The sequence below is a fragment of the Eptesicus fuscus genome, chromosome 3 (assembly GCF_027574615.1).
Source record: "Eptesicus fuscus isolate TK198812 chromosome 3, DD_ASM_mEF_20220401, whole genome shotgun sequence".
Taxonomy (NCBI): Eukaryota; Metazoa; Chordata; class Mammalia; order Chiroptera; family Vespertilionidae; genus Eptesicus; species Eptesicus fuscus.
Window position 1 is genome coordinate 57,829,117 of NC_072475.1, and position 25,434 is coordinate 57,854,550.

General features: G+C 47.2%; 1 protein-coding gene across 1 annotated transcript in view; it reads right to left on the reverse strand.

The window, feature by feature from the left end:
• LOC129148585 (protein mono-ADP-ribosyltransferase PARP14-like) overlaps nucleotides 1-25,434 on the reverse strand; it is an 85,343-nt gene that overhangs the window by 3,965 nt on the left and 55,944 nt on the right. The window contains exons 10-15 of the mRNA XM_054713919.1: nucleotides 19,699-19,848; nucleotides 19,299-19,361; nucleotides 18,803-18,970; nucleotides 14,714-14,917; nucleotides 6,454-7,053; nucleotides 5,047-5,180 (exon numbers count right to left, since the gene is read on the reverse strand). Of these exons, the coding sequence (XP_054569894.1) occupies nucleotides 5,047-5,180; nucleotides 6,454-7,053; nucleotides 14,714-14,917; nucleotides 18,803-18,970; nucleotides 19,299-19,361; nucleotides 19,699-19,848 (1,319 nt within the window). The remainder of the gene's footprint in view (nucleotides 1-5,046; nucleotides 5,181-6,453; nucleotides 7,054-14,713; nucleotides 14,918-18,802; nucleotides 18,971-19,298; nucleotides 19,362-19,698; nucleotides 19,849-25,434) is intronic.

The window sequence follows — 25,434 nt, forward strand, 5'->3', positions numbered from 1 at the left end:
GACTACCAGAAACATCACAACCAGATCTACACCCGAAAGAAAAGTAAAACCAGAAGGACAATGATCCCAAGGTGTCGGCATGAAAATGCAAGAAGAATGGCAGGGCAGTGGGATAAAAGGGTAAATATACAATGACTGTATTAAAAAATAAAAAGCTTTATAGGGTTTCAAATATACATAGAATTAAAATACAGGTAAAAGTAGTACAAGAGGCAGGAGGGGATAAATGTGTTTAAAGTGTTCAAAGTTCATTGCATTGTTTGGGAAATGAGAACTATACTAATTCACACTAGAGTTCAATAATCTCTAAGTAACCAATGAAAGGATTGTAATAGAATGTATAATGAACATTCTAATAGGGAATAAAAATGGAATGATAAAAATACTTAATACAAAATAACATAGGAAAAGAGAGAAAAGGAGCAGAGTAGAATGATACATAGAAAAAAAGATGAATATGGCATATTTAAACCCAAACATATCAGTAAATTCATTGAACAGACTAAGTACTCCAACTAAAAGATAAAGATTGACCCCGCCAGTGTGGCTCAGTTATTGAGCGTCCAACCATGAACCAGGAGGGTGAGGTTTGATCTGGTAAGGGCACATGCCTGGGCTGCAGGCTCTATCCCCAATAGGGAATGTGCAGGAGGCAGCCAATCAAGGATTCTCTCTCATCATTGATGTTTCTATCCCTCCCTTCCTCTCCCTTTTTCTCTCTGAAATCATTAAAAACATATTTTTAAAAAGGTAAAGATGGTCCAAATGGATGAATAAAAAACAAAACTCAAGTATATGCTATTATCTTAATTACACAGTTACCGGAAGTTGAAAAGGAAAAGGGTTAGAGATGCCAACAATAACCAAAAGGAGGAGGGAGAAGATGGCTTGCCCTGCTGCCAGACAATTTATGTCCCCATATGTCCCTGGATCCTTTCACGCTGCTGCCCAAGTGCTGGAGCTCAGAGGGAATGAGCCTAAGTCTGTGCATGGGCCCTTTAAGAAGAACTGCCTGGGATTCCAGCAGCCTCCATGTCACTCAGACACAATCCCCACTGGTTTTTACAGCAGGAAGGAAGTCATGGGGAGTCCTCTTCTCAGCACTGCAACCCTGGGCTTGGGGCGTGGTATTGGACTCCGGTTTAAAAACATGCCACACGTGGGTGTCAGCCCAGCCCATTCTGCACCTCACTCCTCCTACCCGTCTCAATGTGCTTTTTTCTTCTTCTTTTTAAAAAAATATACTTATTGATTTCAGGGAAGAAGGGAGAAGGAGAGAGAGACAGAAACATCAATGATGAGAATCCTTGATGGGCTGCCTCTTGCACGCCCGCTTTTGGGGATTGAGCCCACAACCCAGGCATGTGGCCTTGGTCGGAATTGAACCTGGGACCCTTCAGTCCACAGGCTGACGCTGTATCCACTGAGCTAAGCCAGCTAGGGCAATGTGCTTTCTTCGTTAATTCTCTAGTTGTAGGACTTCCATTCAGCCAGATTTCAGGTGGTTCTGAATGATGGTTGTTCTGTATCTTAATTGTAATTTTGATGTGGTTGTGGGAGGATGCAAGTGCCAGCGTTCTCCTTTGCCACTATCTTGGTTTCTCTCTGGTATATATCTCTTAGGACATTTCAAACCTGTTTGAATTATTATGTGCTTAACTACATGAGTAAACAGAATGGGGGAGAGTACCACAACTGGGGCCTAAAGGCACTGGCACCCTTGAGTTGGCAGCAGAAGGGTGACAACATAATGGAGGAACCCAGGATTCCAGGCCAGGGCAGTGAATAGCAATGTAGTCTGGCTGCACAGCTCAGGGAGGCCAGACTGAGAACTAGGCCTCTGACGTCTGGAGCGATGCTAAGACGTTGGTGCTCTCCAGTCACTTAACATATAAATGCACTTGTCCCAGGTTCACTCTCATTGGACCGAATCTCTTGGGAGAAGCAGCTGGAGTTCATCAGAGCATCCCCTCACATGGGTGTTTGGGGCGTGTCCCCAGTTCTGAAGAGCAGTTGTGGCAGTGCAAATAGAAAGTAAAAGAAAATTTGTAAAGAGAGAAAATGTACACCTTATTGGCACACTCATTATTATGGATGAACAGAAGGAACTCAAAAATCTCTAACTTTGGGATCAATCGGGGGAAAAGGAGACATATGTAAAAGTTTAGACAATAAAAAAAAAAATCTCTAGCTTTATTCAGGGAATGGTGGAACCAAGGTCAGAAAAGAGAAGGAAGGGGAAGATAATTACTTAGAGATGATGAGTAAGGTTTTAGGAAATTGATTTAGCAGATAGATAATCAAGTGGAGATATTTTTATTTTACTGGGAATATGATCTTGACCTAGAGTCAAAGGTCCCAGTGGGTGATATGTTGATTTGAGAGCTACTAACATTGACATAATAGCTGCATCCATGAAGGTAAAAACATTCCCTGGTGAAGTGCAGAGACAGAAGTCCAAAGTATAAACCCTGTGGGAAAAGCTATGATGAGGGATTTGGAGGAGAAACAGATACCAGTGGTAATGAAAGGAAAATCCTACCTTATAATAGAGAAACATGCAAATTGACCGCACCTCCACTATGCCCATGATTGGGCCTGCGAGAGGCTGGGGGCGGGACTCCGGGTGGCCTATCCAGCCGTTGAGAAGACCAAGATGGCGGCGCCCAATCCTCTTAGTTCCGGGGGTCCCGGGGGCGATTGCCACCCTGGGGGGGGCATGGCCGGGCCGAGCCAGGTGCCACCCTGGGGGGGCATGGCTGGGCCGAGCCAGGCGCTTCCTGGGGGTCCCCGGGGCGATCGCCACCCTGAGGGGGCGTGGCCGGACCCAGCCAGGCACTCCCAAGGGTCCCGGGGGTGATCGCCACCCTGGGGGGGGTGTGGCCGGGCCGAGCCAGGCGCTCCCGGGGGTCCCCGGGCGATCGCCACCCTGGGGAGGTGAGGCGGGACTCGCCCAGCCACTCCCAGGGTCCCTGGGAACATTGCAGGCATGTGGTTGCTGAGACCCAGACCAGGCCTCTGGCCACAGATTCATAGCTTTGTGGAGACCTAGGGCAGGGATCTGCCTCATCTGCAGAGAGACAGAGGTTCTGCAGTGCCCCCAAGACGTGGGTGGGCCCAGCCAGGGATCAAGGGGCATGGAAGGACTCCTGGCAGAGGGGCAAGGACCCTCACCCCTGAGGCAGGGGTTGAGGGGTGGAGCCACCTCAGTGAAGGGGTGCTGCACTGCAGGGTACTGGACTGACTGACATGATTCAGAGAAGCTCCCAGTGCTAATGGGCCTCGCTCAGGCAGCCTTCACACTTCAGAGGCAGTGACTACTGCTCCTGCCTTGACCCAAAAGCAAGCTCGCTACACCATGGCAGAGCATGCCTAGGCAGTGAGTGGGAAGCCTTCCACCTGCTTCGGAGAAGGGGGGGGCAGTAAAGAATGGGAGGAGAGGAAAGAATGTGGAGCATCCGCAATGAAGAGGTGCTTGAGAAAGAGGCTGGGAAGCCTGACTGGAAGGTTTGTTCTGTTTGCTGGGCCGCTGTCCCTTAGGAAGCGCAAAGAGCATGGCTCTGAGGGTTTCCTGTGTGCTGAGTCAAGTTCCACAGCCAACTGGAATTGGCCTCAGTTTCCTGGTCTGTAAAATGGATGAAGCGTGTCCCAGTGCCTTCACTGAGCTTTGATGGCCAATTGAGATACTATATAAAGAAAATGAGGGAAGAAGTGAGAAAGAAAAGGAAGGACAAGAAACACAAAAGAAAGACTGAACCCATTGTCACTTAAATAGGGAATATAGTCAGTAGTGTTGTAATGATGGTATGATGCCAGGTGTGTACTAGAAATATCGGGGAACACTTTGTAAAGTATATGATTGTCTAACCATTATTCTGTAACTAATATAAAACCTGAAACCAATACAAAATAATGTTGAATGTAAAGAAATGAAAATTGGAGTGAAATTTTTATAAATTTCAAAGTTTAAATAAAAGCTATAAAGGAAGGAAGGGGAGAATAAAAAGTGTTTTTCATTTTGCCACTTCATTAAAAAGACAGTTGTCTTTATATGGTGCTTTTATACTTTTCTAAGTCATTATCTCATTTTAATTTCCGGGCAACTTAAAGACAAGGTAAGTATTCCCTCCACTATTCAAAGAAAGGAAATCTTGGTGTCTGGTCCTAATGATTCAATTGTCAAGCCCTTATTATAAAGCAGGGTTAGTAAAATTTTCTGTGCAGGGTCATATCTATACTAATAAAAGCCTTGAGGGTGATCAGGCCAGCAGCGGAGGGTATTTGGGGGCAATCAGGCCAGCAAGGAAGCAGTTAGGGGGCAATCAGGAAGGTAGATGAGCAGTTAGGAGCCAGTGGTCCCGGATTGTGAGAGGGATGTCCAACTGCAGGATTAGGCCCGATTCCACAGGAATCGGGCCTAATCCTGCAGTTGGACATCCCCCGAGGAGTTCCATATTAGAGAGGGTGCAAGCTGGGCTGAGGGACACCCTCCCCAGTGCACGAATTTCATGCACCGGGCCTCTAGTTAATTAATAAAGAAGAAAACATCAAAATATTATTGCCAAAGAAGTCAGGAAAGAAAGAAAACAAATTTCAAATAGCAATATTAATTTTTAAGAGTAGGAGATGCCAAAATAAATGAGATGAACAGTGAAAGGACTAGTGGGTTTACTAAGGAAGCAAGCACTGTTGGCCTGTGAACAGTGGGGCAAAGGCACATATCCCAACCCTGAGGAGCCTTTGCTGGTTTCTTCTCATATCTTTGAATTTTTATTAGTTTGCTTCACAAAGGAAATATATGTCTTTAGAATTCTAATATCATATTGCAATCTACTGTCTTGTAATAACTGACTCAAAAATCTCAGCCTTAAAGTCTCAGGAATTATGGGGAGATGAGTAAAATCTAGAATTTAAAATCTAATTACCATGAAATATTCTAATTCTGGGTTAAAATTATGTTAGGAAGTAAATATAAATGTATTTATCCAGGAACACGATACGCCTTATTTCCACCATTAAGAAACTCCATGTCATCAGAATGCTTACCTTCTCTATCTTGAATTGTGAGCAGGTCTGATTGAAGGCATCTGCCACTTTGCTGTATTCTGGTTGACCAGGCTGTAGCTCAACCAGACAGACATGCTGCTGCTTCATATCACTCCAGTGTCCAGGGATCTCAACTGCAAAGTAGACATTTGAGGGCACTCTGCACCTGGGAAGGCTCATTTACACAGTCCCCCTTCCTGGTATGCTTCAAAAAACTGAATAGCATGTGTGTTCTTGTTTTACAATCTCCTGATTCAATGTATTCAATACATTTCTTATATTTCTAGGAGAATGTTTTCCAAAGCGTAGATCACAGATCACCACAGAACCAACTTAATGCTTATTAAATAAGACGCGCGCATGCGCACACACAGACACACAAACACACACACACACAAATACACACACACACACTCACACACACCGATCAATTCAAAATCTCTGAGGGACAAGTTTTGATCATGCCCTGACTGAACTGCATATTCTGCTCAGTTTCTAATCCGTCATAAGTCAATAATTTAACAATCAATTATTGCCCTATGATGTTTTAAATAATCACTATTGTCTTATGTACAAATGCATGGATTTTTTGCTAGAGCTCCCACCACAAGGCCACCCACATCTGTTCCTTCATTATTCTTCACAACATCCTTAAGAGTTGAGTGAGTAGTGGGTTTTTCTATGTGGCAGTTTGTGGTGGCAGCTCTATCTCCTCTTCTACTAACCATATTTTATTCTTGAGTTCTCATTGCCCAACGGTTGCTTGGGGTTTGAGGAATTAACTTGAACTGATCTTCGAAAAGATGAAGAGAAGGTACTGAAAGGGAAGCCATTTTTACTAGTGTTCAGTGGGGGACTTCTGTGGTTTGAAGTCTGTCTCACCTCCATAGGAGACAAGCATTCCCTTCTCGGAAGCAGATCCAGTCACAGAATCTGAGGCTGCTTCCTATGTGTGTGTCTAGGAACTTTATTCTCAGGGCAGAGGAGGAAGTGACTTCTGGGAGATCCCGCAGGCTCCTGGGCCTCTCTGGGTACCAATCACAGAGGCAGAAAGTGCCCACTTTCTGACAGGCTGTCTTCTCCCTTTTGTTCTAAATAAAACCTTGGGCCACTTTTCTTTAGTGGAGCAGCCATTACCTCCCAGAAGAACTGGCTCTAGGGAGCTTGTGAACTACAAACAGGCGAGGTTTGGCTATGGTACCACTAAGATGGCCATCCTCAGGATGTTGGGCTCACCCAGCCTGTATTTTCCCCACCTTAATGTAAACTCCATGAGTTTTCTATCTTAATACAAAAGAGTCACTTGAGTTTTATCGACTTGACTACAATTTTGATAGATATACAAGATAGTGTTAAGCCCAAAGTAAGTGTAAAATAGAGGATAACAAGCATGAAAGTTTGACTCACCTTGAGGTTTCGCGATGCGCTGAATTTGTAAAGTGTGTCCGTTTGCACCTGTAGCAATGCATGTTTTCATGTCCACCGTATAGTTCTGATTATTAATTTGGACATCAACTGTTTTTCCCTGTGTTTTCCTTGCCTCCTCCAATTTCATATTGGTTATTTTTTCAAAACTACGAAAAGTGTTGTTGTCGTCATATTGCCATTCTACAAAGTCAGTGATATAATCTGCTCTGGATTCCTGCTCTTTGGCTGATCTAACTGTCTTGATCATTTTCTCTACAGCATTTCTAGCCTGTTCCACATCTCTGATAATTCCTGAAACCTTAATCAAAGGTTTCTGATGGTCCAATTCCACGAAAATATTCAAGTCCTTCTGCAGCTTATTCAATTCCTGATATTCCTTTTCATCAAAGTCTTTGATACATTCCTCTGCACTGCTGTAAAGACTCTGTTCCTTTTCCATCAGATTCTGTAGGCAGGAGACAGCGTTTTGTACACATGTTTCATTTTCACCACACACCTGAAAAATTGCTGATTCTGTTTTCTTCTCCAAAACCGAAGGCTTTTGTTTGGGGGGAGGCTTCTTTGAGATGCCCAAAAATGCTAAAAAAAAAAAAAAAAAAAGGAACACAAGGGAATGCAACAATTGTTTTGGATTTAAAAAGAAAAAAATATCTAGCTCTTAGCTATTTCTCCCTTTCTTTCTCCTTTCCTCTCTCCCTCCCTTCTCCCCTTCTTTCTTATTTTATAGTCACTGTGCTGCATATAGAATTTCTAGGACTTATTAATCTTATAATTGGAAGTGTGTACCTTTTGAGCACCTTCACCCATTTGCCCACCTCCCACCACCCCACTTCTGGCAACCACCAATCTGTTCTCTGTTAGAGTCCACATATTAGATTTATTATATATTATTTGTCTTTCTCTGTCTGACATTTCATTTAGCATAATGTCCTCAAGGACCATCCATGTTGGTACAAATGGCAGGATTTCCTTTTCTATGACTGAATAATATTCCATCATTAATGCAGGATTAGGCCAAAGGAGATTTACAGTTGCTCATATGAAAAATAATACCATAATTTATAAGTAATAATGCAAGAATAAACTTCACTTTCACATACTCACAACTATAAACCTACTTTTGCCCCACCCTGTATATACCACATCTTCTTTACCCATTTATTTTGCCAATGGACAGTATGTTGTTTCTATGTCTTGGCTATCTCAATAATGTTTCAATGGACATGGGAGAGCAGATATCTTTTAGAGATAATGATTTCATTTCCTTCAGATAAATACCCAGAATTATAACTACTGGATCATGTGTTAGTTATATTTTTAATTTTTTTTTTTTTTTAATTTCTTTATTGATTAAGGTGTCACATATTTGTCCTCATCCCCCCATTCCCATCCCACCCCTCTCCCCACGCATGCCCCAATCCCCTGTTGAACTTAACCGTTGGATAGGCTTATATGCATGCATACAGGTCCTTTGGTTGAACTCTCCCCCTCCCCCCCACCCTCCCCCTACCCTCCCCTATCCTCCCTCTGAGGCCTGATAGTCCGATCGATGCCTCCTTGCTTCTGGTTCTGTTCTTGTTCCTCAGTCTATGTTGTTCATCATTTCCCCTAGATGAGCGAGATCATATGTCACTAGATATATACTAATAAGCACTGAATGTGAGACGAGCAATAATAGTTATGCTGACAGGCAAATGAATCAGTCTGTAGCGAGCTTCCCCCTGGACCAACAGTTCTTTTGAGACTCAATTTCAATGTCCAGTAGTTCCTTATGTGTACATGTCAGCACTGACCCCCCAGCTCTGGATGGTGGACAAATGGCGGTAACGGAGGTCCGACTCCCTCTGGTTTGGTCTCGGCCGAACCCAGGGGCACGGCGTCACCCGGACTAAGGGGCACGTGGCCTCACCCATACCCAAGGGGCGCGTGGTCTCACCCGGGCCTGGGACCCAGCCTCACCCGGATGGATCCAGGGGCACACGGCCTCACCCGGACCCAGGCTCTGGCTTCACCCGGACCCAGGGACACTTGGCCTCTCCCAGACCCAGGGCCACTTGGGCTCACCCGGACCTAGGTGCACGAGGCCTCACCCGGATCCAGGGACACATGGTCTCACCCGGACCCAGGGACGCTTGGCCTCTCCCAGACCCAGGGCCACTTGGGCTCACCCGGGCCTAGGTGCACGAGGCCTCACCCGGATCCAGGGACACATGGTCGCACCCGGACCCAGGGACGCTTGGCCTCTCCCAGACCCAGGGCCACTTGGGCTCACCCGGGCCTAGGTGCACGAGGCCTCACCCGGATCCAGGGACACATGGTCTCACCCGGACACAGGGACGCTTGGCCTCTCCTAGACCCAGGGCCACTTGGGCTCACCCGGGCCTAGGTGCACGAGGCCTCACCCGGATCCAGGGACGCATGGTCTCACCCGGACCCAGGGACACTTGGCCTCTCCCAGACCCAGGGCCACTTGGGCTCACCCGGGCCTAGGTGCACGAGGCCTCACCCGGATCCAGGGACACATGGTCGCACCTGGACCCAGGGACGCTTGGCCTCTCCCAGACCCAGGGCCACTTGGGCTCACCCGGGCCTAGGTGCACGAGGCCTCACCCGGATCCAGGGACACATGGTCGCACCCGGACCCAGGGACGCTTGGCCTCTCCCAGACCCAGGGCCACTTTGGCTCACCCGGACCTAGGTGCACGAGGCCTCATCCGGATCCAGGGACACATGGTCGCACCCGGACCCAGGGACGCTTGGCCTCTCCCAGACCCAGGGCCACTTGGGCTCACCCGGGCCTAGGTGCACGAGGCCTCATCTGGATCCAGGGACACATGGTCTCACCCGGACCCAGGGACGCTTGGCCTCTCCCAGACCCAGGGCCACTTGGGCTCACCCGGGCCTAGGTGCACGAGGCCTCACCCGGATCCAGGGACACATGGTCTCACCCGGACACAGGGACGCTTGGCCTCTCCTAGACCCAGGGCCACTTGGGCTCACCCGGGCCTAGGTGCACGAGGCCTCACCCGGATCCAGGGACACATGGTCTCACCCGGACCCAGGGACACTTGGCCTCTCCCAGACCCAGGGCCACTTGGGCTCACCCGGGCCTAGGTGCACGAGGCCTCATCCGGATCCAGGGACGCATGGTCTCACCCGGACCCAGGGACGCTTGGCCTCTCCCAGACCCAGGGCCACTTGGGCTCACCCGGGCCTAGGTGCACGAGGCCTCACCCGGATCCAGGGACACATGGTCTCACCCGGACCCAGGGACGCTTGGCCTCTCCCAGACCCAGGGCCACTTGGGCTCACCCGGGCCTAGGTGCACGAGGCCTCATCCGGATCCAGGGACGCATGGTCTCACCCGGACCCAGGGACGCTTGGCCTCTCCCAGACCCAGGGCCACTTGGGCTCACCCAGGCCTAGGTGCACGAGGCCTCACCCGGATCCAGGGACACATGGTCTCACTTGGACCCAGGGGCGCTTGGTCTTTTCCAGACCCAGGGGCACGTGGCCTCACCCGGGCCTAGGTGCTCGAGGCCTCACCCGGATCCAGGGACACATGGTCTCACCTGGACCCAGGGACGCTTGGCCTCTCCCAGACCCAGGGCCACTTGGGCTCACCCGGGCCTAGGTGCACGAGGCCTCATCTGGATCCAGGGACACATGGTCTCACCCGGACCCAGGGACGATTGGCCTCTCCCAGACCCAGGGCCACTTGGGCTCACCCGGGCCTAGGTGCACGAGGCCTCACCCGGATCCAGGGACACATGGTCTCACCCGGACCCAGGGACGCTTGGCCTCTCCCAGACCCAGGGCCACTTGGGCTCACCCGGGCCTAGGTTCACGAGGCCTCACCCGATCCAGGGACACATGGTCTCACCTGGACCCAGGGATGTTTGGCCTCTCCCAGACCCAGGGCCACTTGGGCTCACCCGGGCCTAGATGCACGAGGCCTCACTTGGATCTATGGACCCCTGGCCTCACTCGGACCCAGGGGAGCGCGGCCTCCCCCAGACCCAGGGGCGCTTGGCACCTCCGCAAGAGTCCCGCCTCTCCCTGCAGGCATCTGGGTCTCCCACGGGTCCCCAGAAGCTGGATTTCAGTGTGATGGAGAGCTAATCTCCCCTAGGTTTGGAACAAAAGCCCCTTTCCCCCGCCACCAACCAGACCCACGCGCCTCCACACCTCATCCCCTCCGATTTCGCTGGTTTCCTCTTCCCTCTTAGCTATAAATCTACCATTCAGCCATCTCTCCTGTAGTTCTGGATGGCAGAGGCTCTGTCCTCCATTCGTGCCCCTGAAATTGCTGTGCGCGGTGGAGTTCGCAGTTCCTTTGTTTAACTTAGCCGCCTTCTTGATTCTCCTCTGTCAAAATGGCTTAAAGGGCTTGAATGTAAGATGAGAACTCCTAAGAATCCTCCAAATCGGTGTTGGCGGCCTCCGGGGCCTCGAGGATCTCACTGCGCAGCTCGGCCAGGTCGGTGGCGCGGATGCGCCCCTCCTGCAGAAAGATGGTCTCTTCCTTCACAGAGAGCCGCTGCGCCGAGTCCGCGGCCGCTGCCACAGCAGCTGCTGCGGCGCCCACGAGCCCATGGCCCCGGCTGCGGTGCTGACTGAGAGGAGCAGCCGCCCGGTCTGGGGAGACGCGAGCAGCAGTCGCCACCCTCACTAGTCCATGTTCCAGTTGTATTTCCGAAACTGCCATGTGAGGGCAACACATCAGCCTTCACCTCCGCCGTCATCTTTTTCGAGTTCCCCAATTTGTTCTTCTTAATCCCTTGAATTCAGTCAACTCTACTGAGGTCTAGTGGCGCCGGGAGGTGCACGGAGAGGGCGCCCGGGCCTCCGTCCGGTGTGCGGGGCGCGCGGCCCGCGGAACCAGGCGCGCGGGGGCCTCGCGGCGGGGATGGGCGCTGGGCGGCCGCCGGGCTCCGGGCGCCGCTGCCGCCGCGGTGTCCCCAGTGCCCCGGGCCGGGCGGCCTGCGGGGGCGGCGCAGTTGCGAAACTGAGTGAGTATCTACAGTTAAGTCTTGATTGTTGTTGGTGTCACTAGGAGGAATTGTCCTCCAGGCCAATTGTCCATGAGGACCCTCTTTGTCTATATAGGAAGAGTTGCTGTGCAGGAGACATGAGGCTCCTGTGTCTGTGTCCCTCTGCACTCCCCGCAAACACCTCCGAGAGAAACGCGCCCCGGAGTTTCGCCCGCTGCCTGGAACTGGGTTTCAATGTAGTTGGAACTGGGTCTCAGCGCAGTCTGGCGCCTTTGTCTCCTTCCCAGCAGGGCCATTCAGTGGCGCAGGCAACAGTCCCTCCTCTGCGCGCCCTCCCGTGTGCGCCTCTGGAGCCGCCGCTCCTCTGTGCCTCTGCCCCACAGGCCAAATTCATTCCCCCAGCATGTGCCTGGCTTCCCAGGGTTTCGCCCGGAACTGGGGTTCAGTGCAGTCGGAACTGGGGTTCAGCACGGTCCGGAGCCCTTGTCTCCTTCCCGCTAGGGCAGTTCAGTGGCGCAGGCAACAGTCCGTCCTTTGCGCCCCTTCCTGCGCGCGCCTCTGGAGCTCTGCCTTCCGCCGCTCCTCTGTGCCTGCGCCCCACAGCCCAGATTCATTCCCCCAGCCTGCGCCTGGCTTCCCAGGGTTTCGCCCGGAACGGGGTTCAGTGCAGTCGGAGCCGGCGCTCAGCGCAATCCGGAGCCTTCATCTCCTTCCTGCCAGTGAACGCCGGCCAGGCCGTCAGCCACCCCTTCCTCTCCGGCTCCATCCTCCCCGCAGGCGCGCGTGCTCGTGTCTCCGTCCGTTTCTCCATACCTCAGGCTTTTGCGGCTCCCCCGACTGTCCCCGTGGCCTTCTCCTTCTCCCCAGCTGTGGGCATTTCAGTCCGCCAGCTTTCCTGTGGTTCTGGACGATGACCGTTCTGACCTCCAGTTGTATTTTTGAAATTGTTGTGCCCGGCTGCGGGTTAGGTGTTCAACCTATGGCGCCATCTTGGTTTCTCCTATATTTTTAATTTTTTAAGGAACCTCCTACTATTTCCCATAGTGGCTGTACCAGTTTACATTCCCAGTGCACAAGGATTCCCCTTTCTCCACATTTTTTCAACATTTATTTCTTGTCTTTTCGATAATAGCATTTTAACAGGTGTGAGGTGATATTTCATTATTTTCATTTGCGTTTCCCTGATGATTAGTGATGCTAAGCACCTTTTCATGTACCTATTGGCCATTTCTATATCTTCTTTGGAAAAAATATGTCTATTCAGAACCTCTGTGCATTTTAAAATTGGATTGTTTGGGTGTTTTCTATTGAGTTGTAGGAGTTCTTTATATATATTTTTATATTAACCCCTAATCAGGTATATGACTTGCAAATATTTTCTCCCATTCTGTAGAAAAATATTGATGGTTTTCTTTGCTCTAGAAGCTTTTGTGTTTGATATATTCCCACTTGTCAAGACTGATGTTAAGAAGCTTACCCCCTATGTTTTCTTTTAGATGTTTTATGGTTTCAGGTTTTACATTCAAATCTTTAATCTATTCTGAGTGGATTTTTATGCGTGGTGTAAGATAGTGGCCAGTTTCATTCTTTTGCATGGCTGTCCAGTTTTCCCAACACCATTTATTTTAGCACTAGGGGCCCGGTGCACGAATTCATGCACGGGTAGAGTCCCCTGGCCTTGCCAGCGATCAGGGCCTATCGGGGCCTTCTCACCCAGTCCTGATCAGGGCCAATTGGGACTGGCCCCCATGGGGGAGGTTGGCCTTGGGAGTGCACTGACCACCAGGGGGCAGCTCCTGTGTTGAGCATCTGCCCCTGGTGGTTAGTGTGCGTCATAGCAACTAGTCAAACAGTCATTCAGTGGACCAGTCATAATGGTCACTTAGACTTTTATTTATATAGATATGTGCTACTGAAGTAGGTGCCCAACACTATTTATTAAAGAGACTACCCTTTCCCTATTGCATATTCTTGGCTCCTTTGTTATCAATTAATTGACCATATATGCATGGGTTTATTTCTGGGCTCTCTATTCTTTTCCATTGATCTATGTGTCTGTTTTTAATACCAATACCCTATTGTTTTGATTACTGTAGCTCTGTAATATAATTTCAAATCAGGAATCATGATGCATCTACCTTTTTTATTCTTTCTCAAAATTGCTTTTGCTATTTGGGGTGTTTTGTGGTTCCATACAAACTTTGCAATTGTTTGTTGTATTTCTGAGAAAATTCCATTGGAATTTTGATAGGGATTGCACTGAATCTGTAGATTGCTTTAGGAAGTATGGATAGTTTAACAATATTAATTCTTACAATACATGAGCACATATTATCTTTCCATTTATTTTGTCTTCTTCAATTTCTTTCATCAGTGTCTTATCAGTTTTACCTTCTTGGTTAAATTTATTCCTAGGTAATTATTCTTTTTGATGCAATTGTAAATGGGATTGTTTTCTTAAATTTTCTTTCTGATCGTTCATTAAAGATTACCAATGCAAGGTGGGCAGAACAAGGCAAATACTGTAAGATTTCACTTACAGCCCTTAGCCAGTTAGGCTCAGTGAATGGAGCGTCAGCCTGCAGACCAGAGGGTCCCAGGTGGATTCCAGTCAAGGGCACATGCCTGGGTTGTGGGTTCGATCCCCAGTAGGGGGCGTGCAGGAGGCAGCCAATCCATGATTCTCTCTCATCATGGATGTTTCTCTCTCTCTCTATCCCTCTCCCTCTACCTTCCTCTTTGAAATCAATAAAAATATATTTTTAAAAAATCTCACTTACACGTGGAAGCTAAAAAAACAACTACTCACAGTCATAGAAAGAGAGATCAGATTTGTGGTTACCAGAGGTGGATTGGATGAGAGGAAATTGAAAAAAGCGGTCAAATGTACGAACTTCCAGTTGCAAGATAAATAATTACAAGGATATAATGTACAGCATGATGACTATAGTTAACATACCTGTATAATATACATGAAAGCTCTTAATTCTAAGAGTTCTCATCACAAGGGAAAAAAAATCATTTTGCTTTCGCATTTTAAGATATGTATGAGATGATGGATACTAACTAAACATATTGCAGTAACATATGTAAAGTCATACCTTAACCTGTGACGTATATCAATTATATCTCAATAAAACCAGGGGAAGCTAATAAACTACCACAAAAAATAATGTAGAATTTTAGCTATTTCTCATGTGACCTCAATATTAAGAACATGCATTTCATAAAAATCAACAACTCACATGCAATTTTGGACATTATAGACTGTGAGGGAGCCTGGGAGCCTTCTCTTTTTTTCATGTTGGCACAAAAAACATACATTATTTGAGGCTGAAAGATGACAACTTTAACTTTTTTCAGAGACCGGACAAGTCCTTTCTGGATAAAGTCTTCAATGGCATCCATTATGGCTTCAACAACCTTATCTGGGTCTTGTTCAGCACGTCCTGGAAAGGCAAATAAAAATGACTAGAAAAATAAGGATCCAGTTGGAAAGGGCTGAGGAATAAATTAGGGATTCCAATTTTCAGAGAATGAATCCACACACCCCCAATTTTTCATCTCCATGGACTTTTCTAACAATACATCAGCAAACACTTTTGAAGCCCTAGATGCAGTGGAGAGTTCTTGTTCCAGGATGTCAAGAAGCCAACAGCCCAACAATGAGAAAAGGAAATCTAACTTTTGATGTCTGATGTTCATATCTGCTCTATTTAGCGGATTCCATCTCATTGTGTTTCTCTGTGTTACAAAGCACAGTTCATCTTTCTTGGCTCAATACTGTTCTCAAAATATCCAAAGTAAAAGATACTAATACATATTGAATTATCATGCTCTTTAAACACAACATTTTTTTTTTTTTTTTTTTTTTTTTGCTTAATCATCACTTGATTTTGCCCAAAGTCCTTTTTCTTTGGGGACTTGATTTATGCTAAGATAATTTTGTAAGACACCTAGAGCTCTAAGCTATTTGTTATCATCTATACTCTTTTACATGCAAGTTATCCTTAAACCTCCAGGAAGTCTTTCTTACCACACTTGGTGAGATTTTAGCTGACTAGCAGGGTTCAAAGTTACCACCTGAGCGGGTTGTCTCCTAATTAAGCATGCTCCATACTTTTTTTCCTCCAGCTTACTGCCTTGGTAAGATCATGGCAAGTTCCTTGAAAATTCTCATGAAAAACCATGGAAGCAGTCCCATATGAACAGCAGCTATCACAGTGGGTGTGGGAAGGGCAGTTAACAATGAAAAAGTCCCCTGACAAACCTGGTGTGAGAAACTAAGGGCCCACTAGGTTTATCCCATTGATGGTGACCACCATTATCGCAGAAATAAAATAGACTTGGCTCTGTGGACAATTGTGGGAATGTAGACAAACCCCGCATAAAACTAAACAAGAAGGTTTGTTTTTGTTTTTGTTTTTAATTAGATAAGCAGGGAAAGGGGGAAATGCTCCTTTGCAAAGCTATGGTTATCTCATGATATTTGGAAGAATTTAAATAGGAGTGTTTAGATACAGTCACTCACTTTCAACAAATATTTAATGTGTCCCATCAAAAGCTAGAAGCTCATCTAGGCACTTAGGACACATGGCATATAATATGTAATGACAAATGGTGTTCAATATGTGAAATAGGGAAACCGAGGGAAAGCCTACAACTGTGTAATAGGGGTGTGATATGTGCAACCTCACCTGGTGTGTTCAGGGAAATAGATTTGTTTTTGAGAAAAATAAGTCTGAAGGCCTACCATGCCAGTGGTCGGGGGGATAGGAGGCACTGGGGCAGAGAGCCCAGGTCTAATAGGAGGCTATTATAAAAGGTTAGGCAAAGACAAGAATTGAGTAAAAAGGGGTCAGAGCAAGGAGATACTTAGGAAATAAAGTCAGGAAGACCTAGGGACTAACTGCATATATACCTGACCTTTTGTTGAAGTATACATGTACCTTCTTTTGCCACCCGCACACCTTCATGTGTATATCACGGGCACCCAGTACTGCGGATGTTTGTTTACATGTCTGTCTCACAATGAGCTAGGTGCTTCTTGTGGACTGGATCCTTTTCTTAGGAATCTTTCTATCCTCCAGGCCTCAGCACGGTGCCTGGCACACGGCAGTCACTCAGAAAACATTTAATCAAACTAATTAATAAACTAATAAACATGGGAGTGATAAAGAGGTTAGAGTCAAGGATTCTAAGTAGAAAGTGATGTAATCAGCGATATAGCAAGAAGGTAAGGTTTTGGGGAGAAGACAGTGAATTGGGTTTGGAGTTTTCATTGAACTTGAGGTGCTTGCAGGAATCACTGCCCACCCATTCTCTCCCTGAGGGCAGATATCTGAAGGTACTAGGTAGAGGGCTTCCTTTACAGCCAGAAGCTGTCTTGATCCCCTTCAGTCAAAATCAACTCATAAACACCACTAAGGAAGAAAGTGTCCCCATCTATTAGTCTAAAGACCAGCTCAGGTGGTGATAGAGATAGGTAAAGAAGATAAGCAAGAAGAACCTCCTAATGTGCAGTTATTTGTGCAGAACAGCAATGCCATTAGATCGATAGAGGAAACAAAAGGTTTGCAGTAATGCAGAAATACTCAAACTTGTATACATATTTATACAAATCTAAATCAGCCTCATTCCCTTGTTTCTTTTTTGACTGTATTTAGATATGCCCTTGGGCAGGTCTATGCTAACCCTGGGCTGCCTGCTTTTTTGGCCCAAATAAAGTTAAGATACAAACACAAGACCAGAACAAAGAGGAAATAGCAAATGGAGACAAAGACTAGACAATCATTAATGTGGGTCCACAAGACATGGCAGATGATAGATAGATAGATAGATAGATAGATAGATAGATAGATGATAGATAGTATAGGGAGTGGTTATAGGGTTAAGCCTTGGACTGACCTGCTGACAAAGTTGAAAATAAGTCCCAGCTTAGAGGGCACAGTCATCTAAGCATAATTAAGCTTGATCTTGTGACTGCTCCCTAGATCTTTCCTGGGCTGTGGGAGTGGCAGCAAGTGCTGCCAAAACAAGTGAAACTTACAAGAACATTGTAAATTACCCTGTTTACCCCTGAATATAAATAAAGCATCAGCTTTGCAATCTGGATCTGTTCTGTGGCCTCAGCAAGGCATAGAAGATCCACCTAGACCCAGCTTATTCTCTTGTCTGTCTTTTTCTTCATCCTTCACCGGCCCTCCCTAAGGCTCGTGGAACCCTTGGCTGTGCTGGCGCTGCCCAAGATAGATAGATAATAAATAACATGTTGGCTGATGTGTTAGGGGTGTGTGACTACAGGGGAATTAAATCATAAATAGGCAAAAGATTATATCTTTAGCAATAGAAAAGTAATAAAGTAGATATAGCATTCCATTTGGAAACTTGAAGAGGAATTACACAAATCAAAATGTGGGACACGGGATTAGAAGAAGGTCCAGAAAGTGACAAGGATGGGTGACAAGTTTACTGAGGGTAAACTTTCGTTGGAGGGCCTACCAGGCCAGTGCAGACATTCAAACTTAGATTCCTGAGCAATGGAATGATCAATCCAGTGCTGAGTGGTCCCTCTCTGGATCCAGTCAGCTTCATTGCACTTCAAGCGTGAGGGAATTTGCCTACCCTGACCAGCTCTCTTAAGGGAGACCAAGCAAAAATTCCAAATCAATGCATAGAACACAATGCATACTAGTAGAACTCAGATTCATGGTAAAATAGCTCAAAAAGCATAACCTTAGTAATGATAAAACCAAAGCCCATCTTTGTATATGGAGAATCAATCACTCAATCATTATATAGTTAGAGGACAACAGGAAACTTGAAAGATGCATGTAGGCTGAGAAGAGAAAGGTGGTGAGTTGTGTTTCTGACCCATTAGAACCCAATGGGTTAAGGTGACTGAAAGGTTTCTGTGCAGAGATGCCCTAAGGCCAACCTGCACAGCCACTGCTCAAGAGGTGAGAGAAGAGGCTTGGCAATGCTCACCTGGGAGTCAGTTACAGGGAGGTGGAAGTCGATGCACTGATGTTCTCCATGGAGAGGGGATGGAGGAGAAGGTTAAGTACTAAATAATGGGGGATATAGAAGAGATGAAAAAAGAGAAAGGAACAGGTGAAAAGAGAAGGAGGGATGGCCATTCTTTCTCTCTGCTCCTTTCCCTTCCTCTCTCTTCTCCTCCACATTAGAGAGCAGATGTCTTGCTCCTTCCCTCAGTGACTGCCTTGGGGTGAGGAAGATGCCCTTCCTCAGACTCAGCATCAACTACATTCAGGTCAGCAGGAGATCAAAGGGAAAAGGGACACCTAAGAATTTAGCCTTGAGAGGCCACCAACCTGTCCCAATGGCTGGAAGGCAAATGGTCGAGTGATTCAATTTTTCACACTCTTGCAAAACACAGGTAACTGATCTCTTGACATCAGCTCCACCAATGACATGAATAATATTCTTGCACTTCAGTGCTCCACCATCAGTAATTATATAACCATTGTTGTGCTGTTGAGCTAAGAAACACAAAACAAAAAGTTGAAAAATCAGATGCTGAACTTACTCTCTGATTGTTTACAAAGCAAAATGTCTGCATTGGCAAATAAAGCATTTTGCGCCAATCAGAGACTCCTGAAATACTATCTCTGATGAATCTTTCTTGCTTACCTTCTCTTTTTAGCCATGATCTCACTTTTCACTCCTCTTCATTTCTAATTCTCTATGAGTGGAATTCTTTAGTAAAATGTATGATTTTAAGATTACTATGTTGTCTCCCTCTCCACAGCCTCCCGCATTCAGCCTTCCACTTATACTTTAGGACTGAAAAGCAGCATTGTGCCTTACCTAGGCGAGAACATTCTATTTCCACATTTTGTCCAGCCTTTTCCAAAATTGCTTTGGAGACTCCTACATGAGAACATCAACATATTTACAAACATGAGTAAAAAATCAGTACAGTACACTTGGATCAGAATGATTGCCTCATTATCTAAATGCTTTCCCCATCATTAAAGGAATCTTACAACCTGGGCATTTCTGATCACAAAGAAGAAAAATTCATGAAATAACAGTTACCAATTATAAGAAACCATGTCAAAATAATTTTAAACTTATTAATTCATATTATTAAGCCAAACTTGTAGAAACCAGTTTGGCTATAGCAACTGTAGAATGGTTTGATTATAGAAACCCTCCTTCATGGGATCTACTGTGACTATTACTGTAGCAAAAATCCTACAAGTACCTGCTTTGCGATCAAATGTCTTTGTTGTTGAATTTACAATCACATCTGCCTCTTCCTTAGTAATATCTCCAGTGGCCACCTGGAAGGTGATGGGGCCAATTTTCATTTCATGCACTCCAGAAGCAGGGCTGGTAACAGTCCCATACAAACCTGAAAAGAAAAAAAAAAATGGAGTTAATAATGAAGTTAACAATAGCAAGAATGACTTAAGTCTCATGCTCCTCACATGTGTCCCTCCCATACTTCCTCCCTCTGCATACCAAACCCTGTATCTCTGGCCTCTGACATGGTTCTGATCTTTAGCCCCAAGGACGGTCTGTTTCTGAAAAAGCATTATAAAACACTAGTGCCCTGGTGCACAGATTCGTGCACGTTGAAAGAAAACTAATTAGAATGAGGCCGGCGGGGCGAGACTGGGTGAGATGGGCCGGATATACCCTGGGCCCAACCTCCCCAGGTCCCTCCCAGTACAGCCGCACCTGGGGCAGCACTGTGACTTGAAGGGCATTTGCAGAGTGAGCAGGGGTCCCTTTGGTAGGTGGGTCCCTCTGCCTGGCCTGTGGGGATTGGGCCAAAATCAGCTCTCCCACAATCCCCTGAGGGGTCCCATATTGTGAGAGGGTGGTTCTCCGGTGACACACCCCAGAATCAGGCTCCCTGTCTCTGGCTCTGGGCAGGGTGTGTCACCTGAGAACCACTGCTGCCAAGTCACTGCAGCTCAGCAGTTCCTGCATTGAGCGCCTGCCCCCTGGTGGTCATTTCGCAATCATAGCTACCGATAGGATGGTTGGACAGTTGCTTATATAAATACTAGAGGTCTGGTCACGAAATTCGTGCACGGGGTGAGGGGGTGTCCCTCAGCCCATCCTGCACACTCTCCAATCTGGGACCCCTTGAGGGATGTCCAACCACCCGTTTAGGCCCAAACCCAGTGGGGATTAATGCCTAAGTCCTCCCTGGCTGGCCCGATTGCCCCTATCTTCCCTCACCTGCAAGCCTGGTCCCCCCTCAACTGCTCTCCCCTACAGGCCTGTGTCCCTCCCAACTGCCCTTCCCTGCAGGCCTGGTCACCCCCAACTTTCCTCCTCTGCAGTCTTTGTCACCCCTAACTACCTTCCCCTGCAGGCTTGATCTCCCCCAACTGCCCTCCCTTGCAGGCCTGGTCCCTTCCAACTGCCCTCCCCTGCTGGCCATCTTGTGGTGGCCATCTTGTGTCCACATGGGGGCAGGTTCTTTGACCACATGGGGGCAGCCATATTGTGTGTTGGCAGCCATATTGTGTGTTGGAGTGCATATTACTCTTTTATTAGATAGGATAGAGGCCTGGTGCATGGGTGGGGACCGGCTGGTTTGCCCTGAAGGATGTCCCGAATCAGGGTGGGGGTTTTCTTGGGGCGTGGAGTGGCCTGAGTGAGGGGCCTGTGGTGGTTTGCAGGCCAGCCATGCCCCATGGCGACCCAAGCAGAGGCCCTGGTATCTGGGGTTTATTTATCTTCTACAATTGAAACTGTAGCCTGGAGCAGAGTCAAGCCTTCTGCTTGCTCTGTGGCAGCAGCCATTTCTGTTGGGATTTATGTATCTTCTATAATTGAAATTTTGTAGCCTTCAGCAGAGGCCTGGGCTGGCCAGGGTGTATGGAAAGCTTGGCTTCCTCCATTGCTGGGGGCAACCCTAGCCTCCTGCTCTTTCCAGCTCATGGCTGCCGACATTTCTGTTTGGATTTATGTATCTTCTATCATTAAAACTTTGGAGCCTTCAGTGGAGGCCTAGGCCACCAAGGGCAGGCGGAAAGCTTGGCTTCCTCCATTGCTGGGGAAACCCAAGCCACCTTCCTGCTCTCTGTGGCCGTAGCCATCTTGGTTGAGTTTATTTGCATATTTGCTCCTGATTGGCTCATGGGTGTGGCTTATGGATGTAGTGGATGATGGTTAATTTGCATATTACTCTTTTATTAGATAGGATATATAAATAAAAATAAAAATAAATAATATATATAAATTATAAAAATATATGTAAATAAAACATATCAAACGTGGGCTTCTGGTGCTGGCCAAGGTGAAGTCAGCCCACTAGAGCCTATCTCTCCAACTGAGTACAATTAAAACAAGGGGCAAATACAATATCTACTGACTGAGGACTGAAAAGTAAGAACAGCAGGCAGACTGGGGAGGGGAGACAAAACCTGAAGAGGCAACCTGTAAAGAGGGGAATTTTGAAATTTTCCTCTTGTCTCTCCCAGCTTTGGAACTGCACAAGGAGCACAGGTAGGAAAACTCTCAGAGGATCCCTGCGTGGGGCCAGAGGATTGAGAAAAGGGGGCCCTGTGAGCTGAAGAGTATGGCAGGGATCTTCCTTATTTTCCATATTTATTTTTTTAAATCCAGGCCCTACCCACAAGGTGACCCCAGTTGCAGAACTCCATAGTGGCACCACAGGGAGTTAAAGCTCTTAGAGACGTTCTGTATTTCTGTCCAGAACATCCAGGGAAAAGGGCCCTTGTGGTCTGAAAAGTGTACATGGCTGGGTGTGGGAAATCCCTGTTATTTCTCTCTCTCTTCTCTCTCCCCACTTTGCCCAAGGACAACCCTGATCACTCAAAGTTATGTGGCAACAGAATAGGCAACTTAAAAGCCAAGAGAACACTGTCTCTGGGGAGAGGCCTAGAAAATGGGCTCCTGCGAGCCAAGAGTGTGAGGGGAGTTCTGCTGAGGGGATAGCTGGAGAAGGTGGACCACTGTCCTGTGATAAATGGGAATAAATCCTAAGCCCACCCCGGAGCTGCACATGGGGGAGCCGTCCCCAGCAGCACAGCAAAGGCCCTGAGAACTGAAGTGACATGGGAATGCTGCCCATAGAAGGTGACACAGAACTGTTAGGATGAACTTAACTGCCTGATTGCCTGCTAAAACAATTACCATTTTCCAGGAGATTTTTAACAAGACCCAAGTGTCACAACATAAAAATGAAAATAACCAGCCTATTATCCAAAACTGCTTGTCATACAAAGAACCAAGAAAATGTGAGCAGTTCTCAAGGGTATAGATGCTTATGTCAAGATGATCCAGATATTGGACTTATTAAAAACTTTAAAGGATCTACTATAAGTTTGCTCCCTGAGGTCAAAGTAAATATATTTGCATGAATGGAAATGATTTGAAATGAGTGGAAAAATAGGAGTCTCTGCAGAGAAATATAAATTATACATTAAGAATCAAATGAAGAAAGCCTCTCCTTGACAAAGAGAGACTACTACCGCTGCGGGCACTTCCGGGATGGTGGGACCCTAGCACAGAGGGAGCCCACGCCATCTTGGAGAATGGCCTTACGTAGAAACTCATCAACACCACCAACAAGACAGGCCTTGGGACTGCCCCGCGACCCAGCACCCACTCCAGCCAATATCCTGCTACCCCAGCTGCAGACTTGCGGAACCTGGGACCTCCACCTCCAAAGACACAGCTTTCCACAGCTGTAAGTGCAACTCCCCCTCCCCAACAGCAGAACCCCTGATTCCTGCCCGCACGCACACGAACACACACTAGTGTGGTCTCATCCCCAGGACACTTCACTCCGGGTTTGCACCCAAGGGTGAGATTCTGTGAAGATGGGCCCCCGGCCCCGCAGTGGAAATTCCTTCTTCCTTCATCCTGGAGGGTTGCCGACATTAACCCCAGCTGCGCACGCACTTGCGTTCTCAGCCCCAGGTCACTTTACTTCAGGTTTGCACCCGAGGTTGTGATTTGGAGCAGATGGGGGTGCGCTCAGTGGAAATTCCAAACTCCCCCAACCCGGAGGGTTGCCCACATTAACCCCAGCTGCCCCAGCTGTGTACGCACTAGTGCGCTCTCATTCCCAGGACACTCCACTCTGGGTTTGCACCCGAGGGTGAGATTCTGTGCAGATGGGTGCCCGCGGCCCCTCAGTGGAAATTCCTTCTTCCTTCTTCCTGGAGGGTTGCCGACATTAACCACAGCTGCGCACGCACTTGCACATTCTCAGCCCCAGGTCACTTTGCTCAGGGTTTGCACCCAAGGGTGTGATTCTGCACAGACGGGGGCGTGTGGCCCCTTAGTGGAAATTCTGAATTCCCTCTTCCTGGAGGGTTGCCCACATTAACCCCAGCTACTCAACCGTAGTGCCAGGACCCCTTGGAGTGCATCAGAGCTCTGGGACCAGAGAGCGCGCCTCCACAGATACTAACACACTGAGCCCAACCAACCACAGGGCGCTAGTGGGAGCCACTGTGAGCTTTCCTTGGGTGTGATCTTGAACAAGCAGGGGGCACAAGCCCCTCCAGCAGTAGAAGCTTTGAATTCACTTACCGTGGATACCAGCCCACAGGCACCCCAATTACCCGGCTACACTGCCAGGGCCCTTCAGAGCCCTTCAGTGTGCCTCACTGGCAAAAGTACCGAGGGTGCTCCTGTAAAACACCACTGGGAGTAAGAACCTATCCACCACAGGTGCAACAGAAAAAGCTGGGTCTGCTCACCCCACGACTGCAGATCTCAGGGCACCACAGCCACGCCTTTCAAAGACCAGATCCCCTGAGCCCCAACACCCCAACAGATGGTACCTGGGGGCCACTGTGAGTCCCTGCTGGGCATGTGTGATTACAATTAAGGGTGCAAGACAGCAAAAATTGAGACACTCCCACCCACAGCTGCTGACATCTAGACGCCGCAGTTGTGCCTCTCAAGCTCGCAGGCCTACATCAAGAGAACCCAAATAGCTCGAGTAGGAGCTACACTAGATTAACAAACCCAGGAAAACTGAGATTAATCCAGTAGCACCATCCCCAAAAGAACCTGGGCAGCAAAGCAACTGGATCTACAATTAAAACATTACAGGAAAACATGGGGAGACAAAAAGGAAATCCCCAAAGGCAAGAAAAATAAGAATCACCAGAAAGGGAGTTAAATGAACTTGAGGCTAGCAGCCTAACAGAGAAAGAATTCAGAGTATTCGTTATAAGGATGTTTAAGTGGATGGATGACAAATACACACAACTCAATGAGAACTATAAGGAGCTGAATGAAAATGTCACCAACATGAAAAGAAACCAAGAGGAGATGAAGAACAACATAGCTGCAATAAACAACACAACAGAAGGCCTAAAGAGTAGAGTAGAAGAGGCTGAGGACCGCATCAGCGAATTAGAAGACAAGGTAGGAAAAAACACACAAACACAGCAGCAACTGGAAAGAAGACTTAAAAAGCAAGAGGAGAGCCTAAGGGAGCTATGTGACTACACAAAACGAAACAACATTCGAATAATAGGGATAAAAGAAGGAGAGGAAGAGAAGCAAGGAATAGAAAACCTGTTTGAAGAAATAATGACAGAAAACTTCCCTGATATTGGCAAGAAAAAAACTATCCAAGTCCAAGAAGTACACAGAGTCCCAAACAAATTTAACCCCAAAAGATCGACACCAAGACACATCATAATTAAATTGACGAACACCAATGACAAAGCAAGAATCTTAAAGGCTGCAAGAGAGAGACAGAAAGTAACATACAAGGGATCTCCTATTAGAATATCAACTGATTTCTCAACAGAAACACACCAGGCCAGAAGGGAATGGAATGAAATATACAAAGTGATGCAAAACAAGGGACTGAATCCAAGAATACTATACCCAGCAAGGCTACCATTCAAAATTGAAGGTGGAATCAGAAGCTTCACAGATAAAAAAGGGCTATGAGAGTTCATCACTACCAAGCCAGCAATGCAAG